The sequence below is a fragment of the Anolis sagrei genome, chromosome 6 (genome assembly GCF_037176765.1).
Source record: "Anolis sagrei isolate rAnoSag1 chromosome 6, rAnoSag1.mat, whole genome shotgun sequence".
NCBI lineage: Eukaryota > Metazoa > Chordata > Lepidosauria > Squamata > Dactyloidae > Anolis > Anolis sagrei.
The window spans coordinates 38,644,190-38,665,836 of NC_090026.1; the positions used below are offsets into that span (position 1 = coordinate 38,644,190).

A 21,647-nucleotide genomic window follows, 5' to 3' on the forward strand; every position below is an offset into this window, starting at 1 on the left:
GGGGGCATGGACAAATTTTGGCCCTCCAGGTATTTAGGACTTCCTACTGGCTGTTTGGAATTGTGGGAATTGAAGTCCAAAACACATGGAGGGCTGAAGTTGGCCCATGCCAGCCATACATACACACACACGCACACTAGCCATCCCCTGCCACGCGTTGCTGTGATCCAGTCTAGTGATCTTGAAAAGAAAGTAATAAGAAAGTTGGTTTCTAATATATGTAATTTCTTAATGCTTGTAATAAATAAATAGTATTTCTTGTTGTTTCTTTGTCAGTGTTGATGTAGTTCCAACACAAAATACTGAAGGGATTTGGGGAAAATAGACTCTGATACTGGAGGGGTTTTGGGGAAACATGTACAATAATTTAGATTTGCAGTACCTTCAGTCACTTCCGTTCATGAAGAAACCTCCTTGCCGCCCTGAGAGGGGTGATGGCACAGCTGCCTGGAGAGGCACTTGCAATGCTGCCCCTCTTCACACAGGAGAAGAGGCCCTGTGCTCCATCGGCTCCTGGGTATGCGCTTTGCATTCTCTTCCCCCACACGCTTTGCAACTCCGGGAGAGGGACACGCGCCGGCATTACCAGGCGCACGGAAAAAGAGCCCTCATGCAGGGAGCATGCTCTCCCTCCATCCTTCCCTCACAAGTGCGCACGTTGTCCTCCTCTCCTCCTCCTCCTTGCAGGCCAAGGAAGACAACAACGCCAGTGTGCATCCTTCTCCCAGCGTTAGGAAGTGCATGGAGAAGGAGGGCGATGCAGGGCGCACATTTCCTAATGCCAAGAGAGGGATGCGCAGCGGCATTGCCGGGCACGTGGGAAAAGAGGCCTCGTGCATGCCTCTTTTGTGTTTCATCTTGGGTGCTATCTTTGAAATGTGTCATTGTGTATGTAAACAGCTATCCCATGATCCCAAACATTTTATTTATTTATTTACAGTATTTGTATACCGCTTTTCTCACCCTCAGGAGGACTCAAAGTGATTTACACACTTCTAGTTCAAAGCACTTTGGATCAGGGATACTCAACCTGTATTACATTACAAAGTGCTAGACCGGCTGTTAGGTATTGTGGGAGTTGAAGTCCGAAACACCTGGAGGGCTGAAGTTTGCTCTTGCATGTGCTTGACCCAGAAGCAGATGAAGAGCCCTCCTTCCATCCAACTGCCACTGCTTTGGCCTTGGAGAAACAGGTGGCATGTGAAGCCATGGAGCCCTTCCAGACAGGCCCTATGCCGCATTATCACAGGGTGTTTACGCCCTACACCACTGGAAAAATTATACTGCCTAGCCGGTATTGCGCCACCTGACATCCGCCGGGAAGTGGCGGCCAATAGTGAAAGGACCAAGGCAGAGACATCTCCAGCTCGTCCCCTGTTTGGGTATCAGCCAGCACGTCAACGACTTAAATCTAGAAATAGTTTTCTAAGATCTACAGAGACACTCGCTGGAACACCTCAGCAAGCGAGAGTCCAAAAGTGGCAGCCTCAAACCCAGCACCTCAGCCCATGGCTGATACCAGATGAGAGACTCCCCCCTGGGCACACAGAGGACTGGGCGACTTGGAAGGCGCTGAACAGACTGCGCTCGGACACCACGAGATGCAGAGCCAACCTTCAGAAATGGGGCCACAAAGTGGAATCCTCGACGTGCGAGTGTGGAGAGGAGCAAACCACTGACCACCTGCTGCAATGAACCCTGAGCCCTGCCACATGCACAAGGGAGGACCTTCTTGCGGCAACACCAGAAGCACTCCAAGTGGCCAGATACTGATCAAAGGACATTTAATCAACTACCATACTCACAAATTTTGTAATCTGCTTGTTTTGCTTTGTTCTGTTAGAAATGTAACATAATTTGACTGGTTGTTCTGACATGACAAATAAATAAATAAATCCCAGGTTTTCAGCTTTAAACTGGATCATATGAGTCCACTCTGCCAGATAATCCAGGATAAACAGAAAACCTGCAATCACATCCTGGGATATAGGGCCTGTCTGGACAGGCCCTTCATCCCTTCCCACACTGGCATCCCTTTGCCTTTGTGTCATGTTTTAATTAAATTATACACCTAAGGGCAGGGGAGCATTTTGTTGTTGCTTTACTCGTACAGTGACAGTGTTACACAGTTGGTGTTCTGCAACCACTGCTTCAACCATCCATGGTTTGAAAACATTTTTTTTAAAAAAAATCCCAAAGCAGTCTTTGATTTTGCCACTTTGTACTGTGGAAATATAAATATAGAGCTCCATAGTGTCTCGTCCACCAGCAGTTGGGATTGAGCCCTGGAACTGATGGAAGGATAAGTGGAAGGACAAGAGTTAGCAACCCAAAAGACGCTGCTGCAAAATGTAATTGCTAAAATATCAAAGTCAAAATATTATCCAAATTTAAACTATTCGGCCAGCAATGGAAAGGAATCACACAGGATCATATTTTTGCAGTCCATTAAGTGTGTTGATGACAAATCAGATAAAGGAATACTGGGGAAATTAATATAAAGCAGTGTGTATAAAGGGACATTACATTTGGTAATCTAATGCAGGCTTTAAAAGGTTTTAAAGATCAAGTCAGGGTCTGCTGCAGTTTTTAGTTTTGGATATGTTTTTTATGGATTTTAACTGAATTTTTTAAATACCAATGATATTTAATTCCATTTTAATGTTTGCATATTTGTGGATTTTAAACTGTACTGAAATGTTTTTAATCTAAGCCAACTTGAGTCTTCTTGGGGAGAGAAAAAGCAGGGTATAAATAAACATAATAATGTGTTGTGGAAGGCTTTCATGGCCAGAATCACTGAGTTGCTGTGAGTTTTCTGGGCTGTATGGCCATGTTCCAGAAGCATTCTCTCCTGACATTTTCCCCACATCTATGGCAGGCAACCTCAGAGGAACAAAATCTGGCTACCAGTACCCTCTAAAATAACTCTCTAAAATCAGAACAATAAATAAAGAGCAACACTAAAAAAGGGGGGGAATTCCTGACATGAAGCAATCAGGGCCAGTTAACCGCTCCCAACAAAGGATTCCTGGGCAGCAACTAGCTCGGCTTCGAAGCTGCAAGGCCATTAAATACTCATCAAGATGACCAATTGCAACATTCACACTTACCTCAAGCAGACATGAGTTCTTTTTCCCACCCTGGACATTCCACAGATATACAAACCCCACTTGCCTAGTTACAAACAGACCTCACAGCCTCTTGAGGATGCCTGCCATAGATGTGGGTGAAACATCAGGTGAGAATGCTTCACCAAGCACCAAAGAGCATTCTGAACTCCACCAATAATAGAACTGAACCAAACTTGGCATACAGGACTTTCATGACTAACAGAAAATACTGGAGAGGGGGTTGGGAAAAATAGACTCTGACATTTGGGAATTGCAGTTTACCAAGCACCAAAGAACATTCTGAGCTCCACCAACAATAGAATTGAACCAAGCTTGGCATATAGGACTTCCATTACCAAATACTAGAGGGGTTTGGGGGAGGCATGTACAGAAGATGACATTTGCAGTACCTTTTGACCAGGCCTCCTTGCTGCCCTGAGAGGGGTCCAGGCTCAGCTGCAGGGAAGGAAAGGGAAAGCGAAAGAGCCTGGCTGGCTGCCTCCCTCCTGGCAGCACGTGGAGGGAGGACTTCCCTCTCGCCTAGTGGGCGGGGCCTGCGCTTCTCCATTAGAAGGCTGTGGAGGGCGCATGGGGCCTGCAGGAGGAGGCGTGGCCTAAGGACAGAACAGCGCCCCCTGGCAAAAAAAGTATTCCGCCACCGCTTACTTCGAGTAATGGACGGGCCGCGCCTGAATGTGTACCCATTTTGTCACATGCTATCTTGACATTGCACCCTCTTTATAAACAAACAATTTCCCAATGAATCGCAGCGGTGTTCATGCCCTTAGCATTTAGGTAGTGTATTACAGTGCAACCTTCACACTTGGAAGGAAATGATATGAGGATGCTCATCTATAACCTTCACCACAACACCAGTAGATGAGCTACTGACGACTGGCATTGCTCATTCGCTTCTGCTGGCTTCCCACTACATGGCAGTGACACCAAATTCCCCTGAGAAAATTCCCCCGCAAGAGCCTTGTAAACTTACTTTCCAGATGACTTGGAAAGTAAAGGTTTCCCCTTGACATTAAGTCTAGTCATGTCCAACTCTGGGGGGTGGTGCTCATCTCCCTTTTTCAGCTGAAGAGCTGGCATTGTCCATCGACACCTTCTAGGTCATGTGGCCAGCATAACTACCTGGACCACCATTACCTTCCTGCCAAGGCAGTTCCTATTGATCTACCTATTGATCCCCGCCTATCTTTGCGATTGCATCTCCCTCTATGAACTGGCACGAACTTTAAGAAATTCCGGGGAGGCCCTCCTTTTGCTCCCACCACCGTCACAAGCACGATTGGTGGGGACGAGAGAGAGGGCATTCTCGGTGGTGGCCCCTGCCTCTGGAACGCCCTTCCTGGAGAAATAAGACAGGCCCCATCCCTCCCCTCTTTTTGTAAGAGCCTGAAAACCTGGTGGTTTAAACAAACCTTTGAGAACAACTAGTTCTAGCTCAGCCCCATATGCTGTAGAAATTGGCCATATCTTTTTCTACCAATTACCCAGGTCACTTTCTTCTATTAGGCCCTGGAAATGTACGGCTATAGACTCTACCTAATTTCCTGGGTCCTCTAAAATCGCACTAGCCTGGCCCGGCCTTTTAAACCGCCTTGAACAGGCAGGATTATTTTAAATATATGTGCTATTGTGTTTTTTAATGCTTATTTTGACTTCTTAATTTTATGTTTATGTTGTTTTCTTTGTATGTATTAATTATGATTATGTTACTTGGAAAACGCTCTGAGTCCCCTTGGGGAGATAGAGCGGTATAAAAATAAAGTTTGTTGTTGTTGTATTGATCTATGTGCTGGCACGGCTGTGCCAGGAGATTTGATTCTTTTTCTTGCACTGTTAGTTTGTTTGAATTCATTTGGGCCATGCATTTTGCAGTTGGGTAGCTTTCCCCTGGTTGCAGTCATAGGGCCAACAACCTATCAGTCATCATTAGAGCCTTTAGATCTGCCCCTTTCCCGAGGTTTGGGGGGGGGGGGCGGAAGGGGACTTTTAGTTCAGTCTCACAGTTTGGAGCCTTACAGCAGGACGTGTGGTCTTTTTTCTGTCCCACCTGTAAAAAGCTTCACTTCTTACAGCTTTGCTGGGGTTAAAGAAACAGATCTACAACCAGCTTTTGCTGGGGGAAAAGGAAAACCTCTACAGCTTTTGCTGGGGAGTAAAGTTACAGTTCCACAGTTTTGCTGGGGGAATACAGCCAGCTTTGCTGGAAAATAAAGGAATGATTCCACGGCCTTCGTGGGGAAAATCTACAGGACACCAGCTTGGCAGATCCACAGCAACCATTGTCTGGTAAGGGACCACTCGGGCTATCCATAACGCAGCTTGGAGCCGGTAGTTGGGGCTTCACGCCAGCAGGGTAAAGAAAGATCGCTCAAGGAGGGGTCGGAAGGTTTCCCTAAAGAAGATAGGAACAGTTTATCAAGCAGTTGCCTGTCCCTTGTTGGCAGATCGAGAAAGCTACTAGTTTTTAAAGATTATAAAGCATTTAATTCATTTGTTCGAAGATTTAAGCCTTAATAAAGAACTTTGTTGAACCTATTTTGAGCCTCTACAGAACTTTGTGTTGGGAAACCTGTGGGACCCTTTAGCTGAGGCACCCCGGCGTCCCCTTGGGCATACAGAAAGCACGTCCTGTAAACAGCCATTGTCATAGGCCCAGCTTGAGACAGCACAATCTACTCACATTTGCATGTTTTCAAACTGCTAGGTTGGCAAAGCTGAGGCTAACAGTGGGAGCTCACCCCGTCCCCCAGATTTGAACCACCAACCTTTTGGTCAGCAAGTTCAGCAGCTCAGCAGTTTAACCTGCTGCTCCACCAGGAGGCCCCAGTTACCTTTATACAATCTTATAATTACAAATGGCCTTTTGAAGGCAACTGTAAGGTTGATGTGGCCTACAGTGAAAATGAGTTTGACACCCCATCCTCGATCATCTGAAATCCAAAATATGCATAAATACTAACAGGCTACTGGTTGGGAATGGTTGCATTTCATTTTTTTCTTTTTAAAATGACTTTTTTGTAGTCTGTAGGACCAATTTTGCCATTGGATGCATGACTTGTCTAACCCAGAAACAACAAAGCCAGAGGCAAGACTGGAATATTCATTAAAGGGCGTGAGGTTTACTAAATGTTTTCTAACCTGGGCGAAGCCGATACTTCTGTTGGTTCCTTATTTTAAAAAATGCACTTGAAGGACAGGAACACATCCTCTATTGCTACACAACAGATGGCTGTTATTGTGTTACTTTAAAATCTATCATTCTGCTAAAGAAAAAGATCCCATTTTTCACGCTGATAGATAATTATAAAAAGTCACTCCATCGTCGAAATTCAGTACACAAAAGCATATTTGGCCACAAACATATCAGGAAATTGTTGGCTTCCTCGCCTTCATCGCAAGAAAAGAAGAAAACTGCAATTGACTCCAGTATTAAATAGATAAGAGTGAGATTGATTTACAGTCTCCTGAGGTTAATAATGCTTATTTAAAGGAAAAATCACAGAGAAGTCGTTCTGTTGACAATGGAAGTGCAGATCTCATAAATATTGTAAAACGGTGATGCAGCCCATTAGGGGAAAAAATCAATGACATCTTTATGTAGAAATTCTGTCAGTCTTCCCAGTCTGTGCCCTTGTCAAATATTTGAAGAGAACTTAATAGAAACACATGCTGCCTCTCTCCTCCATTTATTTAACATCTATCTGCATGTGTCTTCATAATCACCTAGGAAAACACAGGAAGTTACACTACATTACAGTTTCATTGACGTGTATGGCAAGAGTCAAACCTGTTCTATTACTATAAACGTCGGAAAATCCACCCAAGCAGGAAATAAGCAATTTAATGAGGATTTATATTTTGGAAGGTGTGTGTGTGTGTGAGCCTGTGCCTCGCTTTGAGACTGAGTGACTGTGACTTTCAAGAAAAGGATGGACGGAGGAAGACAAATTAAATGGGGGAAAGAGATGAGGGAAGTGAATGAAAAAGAGAGATGGCAAGAAAAAAGGAAAGCAAAAGGGGGGTGAAAATAGGGAAGGAAGAAAGGAAGGAGGGAGGGAGGAAGGAAGGGAGAGGAAGGGAAAGGAAAAGAAAGGAAAGAGGGAGGGAGAAAGGAGAAGGTGTATGACTGAAAGCAAGGGAAGAAAGGAAGAAAAGAGAGTGTGAGAGAGAAAGGGAGGAAGGAAGAGCCACAAAGAAAATTTATTTATTTATTAAAAAATATTATATCCCGATCTTCTCTACCTCCGTAGAGGGACTCAAACTGGCTAACAGCAAGGATTCAATGCTAGCAGTCTAAAACATCAATACAATCTAAACAACATACATCAACAGTGAATTAAAAATACATATAGTATAAAGTATATATAAGCCAATTCGCCAAGATAAAATCATGTCCAACTCAGTCTGCATCTTGTGGTCAATAACTTTGGCCAATTGCCAGACACAACCATCATTCTGGGAATGCCTTGTTCCATAGCAAAGATTTCACTAGCTTCCTAAAGGTCAGGAGGGAGGGGGCAGATCTAATTTCATTCAGGAGAGAGTTCCAAAGCTGGGGGGCCACCACAGAGAAAGCCCTGTCTCCCATTCCCACCAGACGCGACCAGGGCAATGCTGGGTGAATACACTTGTGTAATATAAAGACCACAACCTTCTCTCCTTAATACATCTTCTATATAAATAAAAATGTAATGTTAATTTGTAGGGTTAGCATAACTCAAAAACCACTAGACGAATTAACACCAAATTTGGACACAATACACATATCAGGCTAACAAGTGACTGGTACTCATAAAAACATTGAAAAACTCAGTGGAGACTTTAAAAGCCAAAAAAATAAAAAAATGCATTCACATGTATATACATATACACACAAATATATACAGAAACATACACACACACACACACAAAGCACATGTAAACAGACAGGGTCACAGCAACATGTGGCAGGGGATGGCTAGTTAAGAATATAATTGCAGATGACTTGCTTTGCTTTAGGAAACATAGGGCCCTTCCACACAGCCCTGTATCTCAGAATATCAGAAAATCTCACAATATCTGCTTTTAACTGGGTTATCTGAGCCCTGAGTCCCCTTTGGGGTAAGAAGGGCGGAATATAAATGGTATAAATAATAAAGAAATATTGTCGAAGGCTTTCATGGCTAGAATCACTGGGTTGTGGTAGGTTTTTTCGGGCTATATGGCCATGTTCTGGAGGCAATTTTTCTCCTGACGTTTCACCTGCATCTATGGCAAGCATCCTCAGAGGTAGTGAGGTCTGTTGGAAGTAGGAAAAATGAGTTTATATATCTATGGAATGACCAGGGTGAGACAAAGGACTTTTGTCTGCTGGGGTTAGGTGTGAATGTTTCAGCTGATCACCTCGATTAGCATTCAATGGCTTGGAAGTGCCCGGGGGGGTGGGGGGATCCTTTGTTGAGAGTGATTTTATGTGCATATTTGTTTCCCCCCTGTTGTTTTGCTGTTGTAATTTTTGAGTTTTTTTAATACTGGTAGCCAGATTTTGTTCATTTTCATGGTTTCTTCCTTTCTGTTGAAACTGTCCACATGCTTGTGGATTTCACTGGCTTCTCTGTGTAGTCTGACATGGTGGTTGTGAGAGTGGTCCAGCACTTCTGTGTTCTCAAATAATATGCTGTGTCCAGGTTAAATACATAAATAGTTAAAGAAATAAATAGTATTTCTTGTTTCTATGGAAAGTTCACCCACTGTATCTCTGGGGGATTGGGTCCCTTTGCAGATAGGAAAAAATGGCAGCAATGTGAACACAACATTAGTGTGTAATTATTTGTATCACTGGCAATTAATAAAGAGTGTGAGAATCCAGAGTTGATTGAAATCATCAATCTGGAGCCTGCGGGTCCAGAGGGACCACTATATTGCTGTGAAAGCTGGACAGAGAAAAATTTGACCCTGTGGGTTGGGGAAGATCACATCATTACATTATTGTTAACTGCCATTGATTTTGACCAAGGGTGACTCTATAGATGAGGAACCTCCAAATAGTCCTGTCATTAAGAGCCCTGCTGAGGTTTTGTACTTAGGGCTGTGATTGAGTCTATCCATCTGGAAGGCGCTGCCTCTTTTGCTATTGCCTTCTACACATCTTTTGCCAAATGTTATCTTTTCAAGTGCCATATCTCCTCATAATATCTCTAAAGTATGACTATCTCCATTTACTCATCTTGGCTTCTAGGTAGAGTTTGAATTTGATTTGCTCTAGGACTCATTTGTCTTTTTACTCTCTCCTAGCACATTTCAAATTAGTGACTTTTCATGGTAACTTGGGGAGACCAATGCTATAGATCAGTGGTTCTCAACCTGTGGGTCCCCAGATGTTTTGGCCTTCAACTCCCAGAAATCCTAACAAGCTGGTAAACTGGCTGGGATTTCTGGGAGTTGTAGGCCAAAACACCTGGGGATCCACAGATAGAGAACCACTGCTATAGATGGAGAAAGGATGAGGAAAGAAGGGAGCACTGGGAATGGAGAAACCATGATTCAATTCTTACCCGCATCACTATTTCCAGAAGTCATTTACAGGTGTCTGTTCAGGTTTACAAAAGCTGTGCTGAGCTGTTCCAATAGTTCTTACTCATTATGGGATTTGGAGAAAACCAGCTGGTTCTTCTCTTCTGTCAACTGAGGCCATATTGGCGCATTTCCTACATGGCAGGGGGTTGGACTGGATGGCCCTTGTGGTCTCTTCCAACTCTGTGATTCTATGGAGGCTATAACTAGTGGGACTACTAAATTCTGCTCTATTGCTCTGGGAACAAACTACATTCAATTGTAGATAGCGCTGCACTTGGGTATAGGACCCCAAGTGGCTAAGAATGCTTTATTATAGGATACAACTCGTTCCTAGATTTGAGTGACTTCATTAATGTTTGGGCTACAAGGTATGGAAAAAGGGATTTCCCTGTTTAGTCACAGCTTTAGGAATTATACTGAATGCTAAACAGCTGTATTTGATATATTCCACTCCAATGAACTATTTATACATTTTAAAACCATCTCCTCTAATGTACTTTATGTAATGAACTGTAGAAAACCTTAGTCCTTCATTCCCATATAAACTATTTATTTCATTCCAATCACATACAACCAAAGAACTAGATAATAAACTATTTATTAGGCCCTTGGAAATTATTAAAATGCAATTGTTTTAACTGCCCGGAGATGGCATGTTTAGTTTTGTGACAATTTCTTTAGCAGCTTTTTAAGATTAGAAACCTAGACCTGCAGAATCTCTCTTGTATCAGATCTGTAAATCCCAGATAAGCTTAGAAACTGATCCTAGGGACCAAAGACACCCAAAAGGTGCCAATCTCTTAAAGCAAGCCAGGTTAGTCCTAGTTCTACTTGAAGAAACCAACACAAATATCAGGTGCTGTGGTTATATTTTAGAGAAAGGAGCTGACAAAACCATCTGACTATTCCCTGCCTAAGAAAAGTAACACCCAGCTTTCATTAGTTGAGAGGACTTTGAAAACACATACACCCACTACTTAATGCTGCAGGGGAAGGACTGTGGCATAGTATTTAGCAGCTATTGTCCTCAATAGTATGCAGTTACCATAGGTACTGCACATCTATTAATGTCAGTGAGCTATTTTCAAATGTATTAGGTGCATTGGGTCACTTAGTCAGACTAATATCCCAGAACTTTTTCCAGATTTGTTTCTGGCTAGCATGTAGTATAAATTCATTTTCTTAGCCTTTCATGTACTCTTGGTTTATATCACATCAAAGCCAAGCCAAGATCACACAACCCAAATGCTGATCTAATTATGCTGTAAGCTAACTCTGTAATTGCATCACAATGCTGAGGCTGTTAACAGGTTCATCCCCAGATAGTGGCATTAAGCCCGGTCTCTATCCCAGGAGGTAAATTATCTCGTGAAACTTTCCTTCATTTTCGGCCTTACCTGCTGAAAAGATGCAGACGTTTTCCTGTGCTGGAGTTGGGCACAATTTAGGGCAGATGTGGCCATATAGGTGTTTGGACCCGCATAAGTCCTAAGTCAGCTTGCCCAAAGCTCAGGAATTCTGGGAGCTAAAGTCCAAAGTACTGGAGGGTCAACAAGCTTAACATCACTGATTTATGGGGAAGACAGAACTATTTAGAAAGAGCAAATGTCATGTTTTACCCAGGTATCGAAAGCACAAGGAAACTGTTTCAGAAAATCATTTTTATTTAAATAAGTGTTTAAATACATTACACAGAACATCAGGACTCAAACCAAGAAATTGGTTGCTTCACAGGGTTGTTAGTTACTAAAGCAGTGCTTTGCAAAGACATCCTAATTAAAAACTGCTCCCTCAACTCTGAGCCTGCTACTGGTATATCTGGTTTCATCACCTCAGTGCCTGTCCCAAGGGGTCTTTGAACTCCACATCCCCCCAATACTTTTGAGGGGAGATTCCTTCGGATATGCCAAGGTAAAATCAGACCCAGCCCCTGCCTTTTGATACTTGGTTGTCAACAGTTCATTTAGGACAGACACTGCTAGTTATTGTCCTGAATTTTTGCAGCAAGAGGTGTTCTAAAAGTATAGACAAGTCCCCAGCAGAGCCAGAACATCCATGAGCCTTCTAACAGAAATGTCTTGTGCAGAATAAACTTCTGGCTTGACACCACAAGTGGCCCTGGTTTAAATGAGGGACAGCAAGACGACACAGCGTGGGCTCTTGTCAGTTTATTACATTGCTGAGTTACACTAGTCCAGACTAAAGGGAACCTGATGCGATTACATTATGCAAGATGGCTTGTTTTAAACTAGTGACGCGGGACACAAAGAATTTCTCATTGCAGGGATGTTTTCTCCCTGGAGATTTCGGTGACCCACGGGCACTTAAAACCCATGGACTTTCAGTTGGTCGTCTTTAGCCAATCCAATCTGCAGAAGGAAAAAAGAAAGGATTTCAAACATTAGTAAAAATGTATTTTAATACTGATTTTTAATCGGTAGCCATAGTCAACAACTATGATTACACTGATACATGATGAAACCAAAATGTTTGTACGTTATTGGGTTTATGTTAATTGCCATAACCCTCATGTTATAGAACTTAGTTCTGCTCACAAATTTTTAAAAAAACAGAGATTATTTAAATTAGTTAAAAGCAAGGATTTTAAGGGACATGCCAGTGTTTCTTACCTCAATGAGGAACTGGCATATGTTCTTCCGCTGGTCCCCCTGAAGTTGAATCACCTCTCCATACTCTGGATGCTCAATCACAGTGCCATTGCAGGCAAATTTCTACAAGTACAAGACCAATAAACACAGTAAATCCCTAGATGAATGTACTGAGATCTGTGTAATAGACTAGATTCTCTATGCCAAAATACAAACAACTCTTTCCTCCATTATTATGCTTTCCTTACTGTAGTTTAAACGACTTTTGGAAAAGATGCAAATCCCTGTTCCTACTCACCTTCTTGAAGGCTTTCACCAGTTTCTTTTTATCATAATCATCAGCAATGCCTTGGACTGTGGTGAGGGTTTTTCTGCCGTTTCTCTGCTGGATCCTTATATGGATGTAGTCCTCAGTCCCAGCAGGAAGTAAGTCATCACCCTTACTTGCATCAGCAAAGGGGTCTGAAAAGTGAAAGGAAGCATACTGGCCATTAGCTACAGCATCCTGACATTCAAGACAAATCCATGTCAGGACATTTGGGAGTTACTCCCCTTTTGGAATTTTCTTCTTGAAAACGGTTGCTAAATGTATGGATATGGAGGGCTGAGACTGCAATTCTTTTAAATAACATTTTACTTCACTATAAACTCTAACAAATTATAAGACCGATCTCAGTGCAGTCAGAGGGCCTTTCCACACTGCTCCTTTATCCTAGGATCTGATCCCAGATTATGTTTATTCCAGGTTATCGCAGTGGGGACACATATATTCTACTTTAATGCAGATAATTTGGGATCAGATCCTGGGATAAAGGGCGGTGTGGAAAAGCCCTCATTTAACCAGCATTCATGGAGATTATTAAGCCATTGTGGCTTAAGAGCAAGATGGAGATGCTATAAATATTGAAATGCGAATTGAGACGAAATAAACTTAATACATCAAGTTTTAAACTATGAATCTTAAACTCATGCCCTTGGTTTGATGTCTGTTTGGTGTATTTTAATATGTATTTTATAGAATTGTAGATCTTTTATAGTAATATGTTTATTTGTTGACTTTTTGCAATGTTCATGTTTTTTAATTGTGTTGTAACCCGCCCAGAGTGACAGGGAGAGGTGGGCAAGAAATAATTTTTTTATTAATGATAGCTTCTCTTATGTGTTATTACTTCAATTTTTGCCCATTGCTTGAGAATTCCAGTTAACTGAGAGATTACAGCAAAGTAACCCAGCACTGAGGACTGCAAATCCCACCCTTCGGTACAAAAAACTAAGACTGGTGGCAAATGCAGTCCTTTTATTTATTTAGTGTCAAAAGCACTGCATAAATAAACAAGTTTAAAAAACTGATAGAGGAAGCACAAGCAGCTAAATAATTTTAGACTAAAACAGGCAAAAGCTACCGCATCGTCTGTAGCTTTAGACAGTTCCTCTGTGCATGAGTCAGGGCGTTGTGGGCAAGCATACAGATGCTGAGCTGTTTGTTATGCTCCAGTCACACAAGGTGGGAGGATTCTTCTAGGCAGTACCATTTTGCCAGGAGTCTGTTCAGGGACTTCCAAGTTGCCCATTTTTGGTTTGCCCCTGGAGGCAGACACTCATGGGAAACCATCCAGTTGAAACTGCCTGATTTTGCTGCCCACAGGGATATTCTTGCAGTTGCTGGGGGAACATTAAGAGGAATGGTGGTTCTTATGAAACTTTTGCTTGATTTAAAGGCCCTTCCAAACCACCAGGAAGAAGGCAGCTGAATAAGACAAGACCAGGGCTCATGTATTAATTTTGGCCCCACGCACCATCAGTAAGTTTCCACAGGATGTCATTGCGTGCAGCTATTTTGTGCTTGGTGTCCACAGAGTGCTTTCTAAATGTTAAATATTACCTATAAAACCCTAAACAGTTTCAGTCCAGATTATCTAAAATACAGCATTTCTGTATGCAAACCACAAGTTCTGCAGTCCGTAGAGGAGGCCCTGCTTCCAGTCCCACCCCGGCTGGTGAGAATGAGAAGGGGCCTTTTTCTCCTCCCACCTCAGGAACTCCTTCCCTAAAGACCTAAAAATGCCCCCCTCTGCCCTCTCCTGTAAAAAAAAACAAACTCCTAAAAACCCATTATGCACTTTAGTTTATGGAGAAAAGGAAGATTGGTACATTTTAATGATATACCCTCATTTAGATGCTGGAAATCTACCGCACCCCTGTTGGGACTCTTCCACACAGCCATATAACCCAGAATATAAAGGCAGAAAATCCCACAATATTTGCTTTGAACTGGGTTATCCGAGTCCACACTACATTTTCTAGTTCAAAGCAGATGTGGGATGTTATGTAGCTCTGTGGAAGGGGCCTTTGTCATAGCAATCCACTCTAAATTCTTATTACATTTTAGCCCCTCAGCTTTTTTAATATGTTGGTAAATGTGATAGATATACCAGCATATATTTTACCATCCCCTGCCGCGCATTGCTGTGGCCCAGTCTGTGTATATGTTTTGTGTGTGTCTATGTGGTGTTGTGAAGAGTTGCAATTTGTGTTTTTTTTCTTTTTAAGTCTCTTCTGCTGTGTTTTTCAGTGTTATGAGTGATGGTCATTCGTTGGCCTGACAGGTGTATTGTGTCCAAATTTGGTGTCAATTCGTTTAAATTGATGTTTATCTATTGTGTTGATTGATCTTACTATGGCATTGAATGTTTTGCCACTTTTGATGGAAACCGCCGAGTCTCCTCAGGGAAGTAAGACGGGTTACAAATACAGCCTGATTATTATTATTACTAGCCATGAATTGCTGTGGCCGAGTCTGTTTATATATTTGTGCATATGTGGTGTTGCGAAGAGTTGTAATTTGTGTTTTTTGGCTTTTTAAGTCTCTTCTGCTGTGTTTTTCAGTGTTATGAGTGATGGTCATTCGTTGGCCTGACAGGTGTATTGTGTCCAAATTTGGTGTCAATTCGTTTAAATTGATGTTTATCTATTGTGTTGATTGATCTTACTATGGCATTGAATGTTTTGCCACTTTTGATGGAAACCGCCGAGTCTCCTCAGGGAAGTAAGACGGGTTACAAATACAGCCTGATTATTATTATTACTAGCCATGAATTGCTGTGGCCGAGTCTGTTTATATATTTGTGCATATGTGGTGTTGCGAAGAGTTGTAATTTGTGTTTTTTGGCTTTTTAAGTCTCTTCTGCTGCGTTTTTCAGTGTTTTGATGAGTGATTGTCATTTGTTGGCCTGATAGGTGTATTGTGTCCAAATTTGGTGTCAATTTGGTTTTTGAGTTATGTTAAGTCCACAAACATTACATTTTTATTTATATAGAGGACTAGCCGTTGCTGGGGCCCAGTCTCTGTATATGTGTTTTGTGTGTATATATATGTTTGCATATATATATGGTTTTGCGCATCTGTTGTAATTTTTGTTTTTTGGCTTTTAAAGTATCTTCTGCTGTGTTTTCAGTTTTTTTTTTTTCAGTGATGGTTACTCATTGGCCTCATAGGTGTATTGTGTCCAAATGTGCTATCAATTCATCCAGTTGTTTTTGAGTTATGCTAAGCCCATAAACGAACATTACATTTTTATTTATATAGACCAGCCGCCCCGTCACGCGTTGCAGTGACCCACATGGGGGTTTCTGTGTGGGAGGTTTGGTCCAATTCGATCGTTGCTGGGGTTCAGAATGCTGTGTTTGTAAGGTGAACTACACATCCCTGAACTACAACTTCCAAATTTCAAGATTCTGTTTCCCCCAAACTCCACCAGTGTTCACATTTGGGCATATTGAGTGTTCGTGTAGAGTTTGGTCCAGGATCCATCATTGTTTGAGTCCACAGATATCTCTGGATGTAGGTGAACTACAACTCCAAAAGGACACCCCCCCAAACCCTTTCAGTATTTTATGTTCGTCAAGTTTGGCCCAATTCTATCGTTGATGGGGTTCAGAATGCTCTTTGATTGTAGGTGAACTATAAATCCCTGCAACTACAACTCCCAAATGACAAAATCAATTTTTTGAGTGAAGGACATACATTGGGTTGGTAGGTGTCTTGTGTCCAAATCTGGTGTCAATTCGTCCAGTGGTTTTTGACTTCTGCTAATCCCACAAACGAACATTACATTTTAATTTATATAGATTAGTACCCATAAGATTGGGAAGCACTCACTGCTCCGCGCCCCCCTCCCTCCCTCCCGCTTGCTGACCAAGGCCGCGAGGCTCCTCCTCTTTCCTGCTCACGTGACCTGGAGGCAGCCCCGCCCTCCGAGGGGATGACGCAACCGCCAACAATTAGGCGCTGCGTCAGCGATGAAGGAAGAAAGGGACCTCAAAACAAGATGGCGGAGCCGCCAAACAATGCGGGACAGCGATACAGAAACGGGACAGTTCCCAAGGCTTCTTTGTCGCGTAAAAGTCTCAATCATAAAGCCTAAGTTTCCCAACCGAACTTCTGCCCAAGCAGCTCCCTCACCGTCCTCTTAATCCCCTCGAAAACCAAAATGGCTTCTCCCCTCCCTTCGTAAAAAAGTTTCCTGTCAGCTTTCCCCTCAAGGCCTAAAATGGCTTCCGCCTCCGCCGCCATTTTGAGGCCAGCTCACTCTCCCTGACCTTAAATCCAATTTTACCTCAGAGTTGCCTTATTCTTTCCGCCCTCAACGACCCCCCCCCCCATTTTCTGAGCTCTAACGAACCCCTTTCCCGTTCTCCTCACCGAAGGAGTGGAGGTTCTGGATAGCGGACATACGACGCGTTTCTCTTCCCTTTTTTCCGGGTCGGAGGCAACAACAGCAGAGGAGGAGGAGGAGGAGGAAGAGGCGGCGGCGAGACGGTGTGGCGGCGGCGGCGGCGAGGAAGGCGGCTCTTCAACCTCTGTGAAGGGAGGCCAATGAGACGGGGGAGGAAAACAGGCAGCAGCAGCAGGAAGGGCGGAGTTACGCAACTGGCCGTTTATATAACTCGCTCGGCCTTTGTGACGTCAACGCGCACCGGGAGGCGAGCGACGGGATTGGTTGGCCGGAGAAGAGGGGGCGGGGAGAAGCATTGTTGCCGCCTGTCCGTCACATTTGCGCAGCGAGACCCATTTTTTTTCCTTTTCCTCCTCTCCCACTGCGCCTGCGCGTGCAGTGCGGGTAAACCGGGCAAGGCTGGCTTTCCTTGTGACGTCAACCGCGCAAAGCAGCCGAGGAAGGGGATTGGTGCAAAAGAGCGCGAGTGGGCGGGGCGAAGCGTTCTGCGTCCTCTGCCGCTTCCTTACAAAGCCTGGAGGGCGGGGCGGAAGTCCTTTGGATGGAGAGCAAGTCTTGCATTGGAAAATGCGCAATGGCAGAGAGGCCTTTGTTCGCATGTAAAATGGCCCTAGGCTTTTCACACAGCCCTATATCCCAGAATATCAAGGCAGTGTGGACTCAGACAACCCAATTCAAAGCAGATATTGTGGGATTTTCTGCCTTGATATTCTGGGATATAGGGCTGTGTGGAAGGGCCCTCAGAGAAAATAAATCTGACAGTAGCTGTGGTAATTATTGGAAGGTGAAGGCCTCTTCCACACAACTGAATTAAATCCCACATCTGCTTTGAGCTGGAATATATGGCAGTGTGGACTCCTAACCCAATGCCCTTCCACACAGCCATATAATTCATGATATCCAGGCAGATAATCCACAATATCTGGTTTGAACTGGGTTATTTGAGTCCACACTGCCATATAATCCGGTTCAATGTGGATTTTATATAGCTACATGGAAGGGTCCCAGTTCAAAGCAGATATTGTGGGAGTATTTCCCTTGATATTCTGGGGGCCCTTCCACACAGCCTTATATCCCAGAATATCATGGCAGAACTGGGTTGTCTGTGGACTCATATAATCCAGTTCAAAGCAGATATTGTGGGTGTTTCTGCCTTGATATTCTGGAATATAGGGCTGTGTGGGCCCTCAGAAAAAATAAATCCATCTTTTAACCCCAGATAGTAGCTGTGGTAATTATTGGAAGGCGAAGGCACCTTCCACACAGCTGAATAAAATTTCACATCTGCTTTCAACTGGAATATATGGCAGTGTGGACTCCTAACCCAATGCCCTTCCACACAGCCATATAATTCATAATATCCAGGCAGAATCCACAATATCTGCTTTGAACTGGGTTCTCTTGAGTCCAGACTGCCATATAATCCAATTCAATATGGATTTTATATAGCTACATGGAAGGGTCCCAGTTCAAAGCAGATATTGTGGGATTATCTACCTTGATATTCTGGGGGGCCTTCCTCACAGCTCAATATCCCAGAATATCAAGGCAGAACTGGGTTATTTGTGGACTCAGATAACCCAGTTCAAAGCAGATATTGTGGGAGTTTCTGCCTTGATATTCTGGGATACAGGGCTGTGTGGAAGGGCCCTATGTTTCGTAAAGCAAAGCAAGTCGTCTGTGCTGCAGTGGCCCAGTCTGTATATATGTGCTTTGTGTGTGCATATATGTGTGGAAGGGCCCTGAGTCAATACACACACACACACACACACACACACATATATATAATTCCAACAGACCTCACAAACTCTGAGGATGCCTGCCATAGATGCAGGTGAAACGTCAGGAGAAAATGCTTCTGGAACATGGCCACACAGCCTGCAAAACTCACAACAACCCAGTGATTCCAGTCATGAAAATCTTTGACAATACAATGTGATGAGTTATGAATTCCACCTTAAATGACAAATTTATGTAAGAGTGCATCTATACTAGGCATGGGCAAACTTCGTGCCTCCAGGTGTTTTGAACTTCAATGGCCAGAATTCCTAACAGCCAGTAGGTTTTCCTGTACACGATAACTGTGTTGTTGTTTATTCGTTCTGACTCTTCGTGACCTAATGGATCAGCCCACGTCAGAGTTCCCCGTCGGCCGTCACCACCCCCAGCTCCTTCAGAGTCAAGCCAGTCACTTCATGGATCCCATCCATCTATCTTGTCCTTGGTTGGTCCCTCTTCCTTTTTCCTTCCCTTTCCCCCAGCATCATTGTCTTCTCTAAGCTTTCCTGTCTCCTCATGAAGTAGCCAAAGTCCTTCATCTTTGCCTCTACTATTCTTCCCTCCAATGAGCAGTTAGGCTTTATTTCCTGAAGTATGGACTGGTTGGATCTTCTTGCAGTTCAAGGCACTCTCAGAACTTTCCTCCAGCACCACAGTTCAAAAGCATCTATCTTCCTTCGCTCAGCCTTCGCTCAGCTCTCACATTCATAGGTGACTACGGGGAAATACCATTGCTTTAACTTTGCAAAACTTGGTTGCCAGTGTGATGTCTCTGCTCTTCACTATTTTATTGAGATTGGTCATTGCTCTCCTCCCAAGAAGTAAATGTCTTCTGATTTCCTGGCTGCAGTCTGTGTCAGCAGTAATCTTTGCAGCTAGAAATACAAAGTCTGTCACTGCCTCCACATTTTCTCCCTCTATTTGCCAGTTATCAATCAGTCCGGTTACCAGAATCTTGGTTTTTTAAAATGTTTAAATGTTTTTAAACTGCAAGCCAACTTTTGCAGTCTTCTTTCACCTTGATTAGAAGGCTCCTCAGCTCCTCCTTGCTTTCAGCCATCGAAGTGGTATCATCTGCATATCTAAGGTTGTTAAGGTTTCTTCCAGCCATTTTAAATCCAGCCTTGGATTCGTCAAACCCCGGACCTCGCATGATGTGTTCTGCATACCAGTTGAATAGAATGTATTTATTTATTTATGGTATCAGAAGTGAACCAAGGGTACAGTTTGTTTCATGTAATGCCACGTGTTTACATTTTGTATTTTTAAAATACAGTAATGTATTTAAAAAAAACACAAAGTTTAAAAACTTGCCATTTTATTTAATGTCTTTTGACCAGTAGGTGGCCACTTGGAGTGCCTCTGGTGTTGCTATAAGAAAGTCCTCAACTGTGCATGTGGTAGGGCTCAGGCTGCATTGTAATAGGTGGCCTGTGGTTTTTCTCTTCACATTCGCATGTTGTGGACTCCGCTTTTCGGTTCCATTTCTTAAGGTTGGTTCTGCATCTCGTGGTGCCAGAGCGCAGTTTGTTCAGCGCCGTCCAAGTCGCTCAGTCTTCTGTTTACCCTAAAGGGAGTCTCTCATTTGGTATCAGAAATGGCTTGAGGTTTTGGGTTTTAACCTGCCACTTTTGGACTCTCACTTGCTGAGGTGTTCCTGTGAGTATCTCTGTAGATCTTAGAAAACTATTTCTTGAATTAAGGCATTGGCGTAATTGGTTGCAGAATTAATGCAGTTTGATATCATTGCTCAATGCAATCAAATCCTTGTAAAACTACAACTCCTAGGATTCCATAGCACTGAACTACATCTGTTGAATTGCTATCAAGCTGGATTAATTGGTGGGGACGAGAGAGAGGGCCTTTTTGGTGGTGGCCCCTCGACTCTGGAACTCACTTCCTAAGGACATCAGGCATGCCCCAACTTTGGCAGTCTTTAAGAGGAGGTTGAAGGCATGGCTGTTCCAGTGTGCCTTCCCAGAATAATGATCCCATAGCACTTTGTCCTCCAAAGCACTTTATATATTTAGGTCTGCTCATATATTCCCATAAACTGCCCTATCACTTTTTTGTCCATGTCCAGCATTATTTTTTAATCTTTTCATTTTAATTACATTTGGCCTACCCATAGATTTTAAAGTGTGTTGTCCTATTGATGATGCATGTGTTATTGTTTTATTGTTTTGTTATTTTAAATTGCTTGTACTGTTATTGTTATTGCTTGTATTGTTGTATTTTGGGCTCGGCCTCATGTAAGCCGCACCGCGTCCCTTGGGGAGATGGTAGCGGGGTATAAATAAAGTGTTATTATGTTGTTGTTGTTCATTCGTTCAGTCGACTCCGACTCTTCGTGACCTCATGGACCAGCCTACGCCAGAGCTCCCTGTCGGCTGTTACCACCCCCAGCTCCCTCAAGGTCAGTCCAGTCACTTCAAGGATGCCATCCATCCATCTTGCCCTTGGTCGGCCCCTCTTCCTTTTGCCTTCCACTTTCCCCAGCATAATTGTCTTCTCTAGGCTTTCCTGTCTCCTCATGATGCGGCCAAAGTACTTCAACTTTGTCTCTAGTATCTTTCCCTCCAGTGAGCAGTCGGGCTTTATTTCCTGGAGGATGGACTGGTTGGATCTTCTCGCAGTCCAAGGCACTCTCAGCACTTTCCTCCAACACCACAGCTCAAAAGCATCGATCTTCCTTCGCTCAGCCTTCCCTAAGGTCCAGCTCTCACATCCGTAGGTTACTACAGGGAATACCATGGCTTTGACTAGACGGATCTTTGTTGCCAGTCTGATGTCTCTACTCTTCACTATTTTATCGAGACTGGACATTGCTCTCCTCC

General features: G+C 43.4%; 1 protein-coding gene across 1 annotated transcript; it reads right to left on the minus strand.

Annotated features, from left to right (window-relative positions):
* Positions 1-11,332: 11,332 nt before the first annotated feature.
* On the minus strand, positions 11,333-17,224 carry EIF1 (eukaryotic translation initiation factor 1). Its single transcript, XM_060781001.2, has 4 exons — positions 16,998-17,224; positions 12,594-12,757; positions 12,317-12,418; positions 11,333-12,055 (listed from the first exon to the last, which is right to left on the minus strand). Exons 1-4 carry the CDS (start codon positions 17,026-17,028, stop codon positions 12,011-12,013), a joined length of 342 nt encoding a protein of 113 aa, XP_060636984.1. The 5' UTR covers positions 17,029-17,224; the 3' UTR covers positions 11,333-12,010.
* Positions 17,225-21,647: the final 4,423 nt, after the last annotated feature.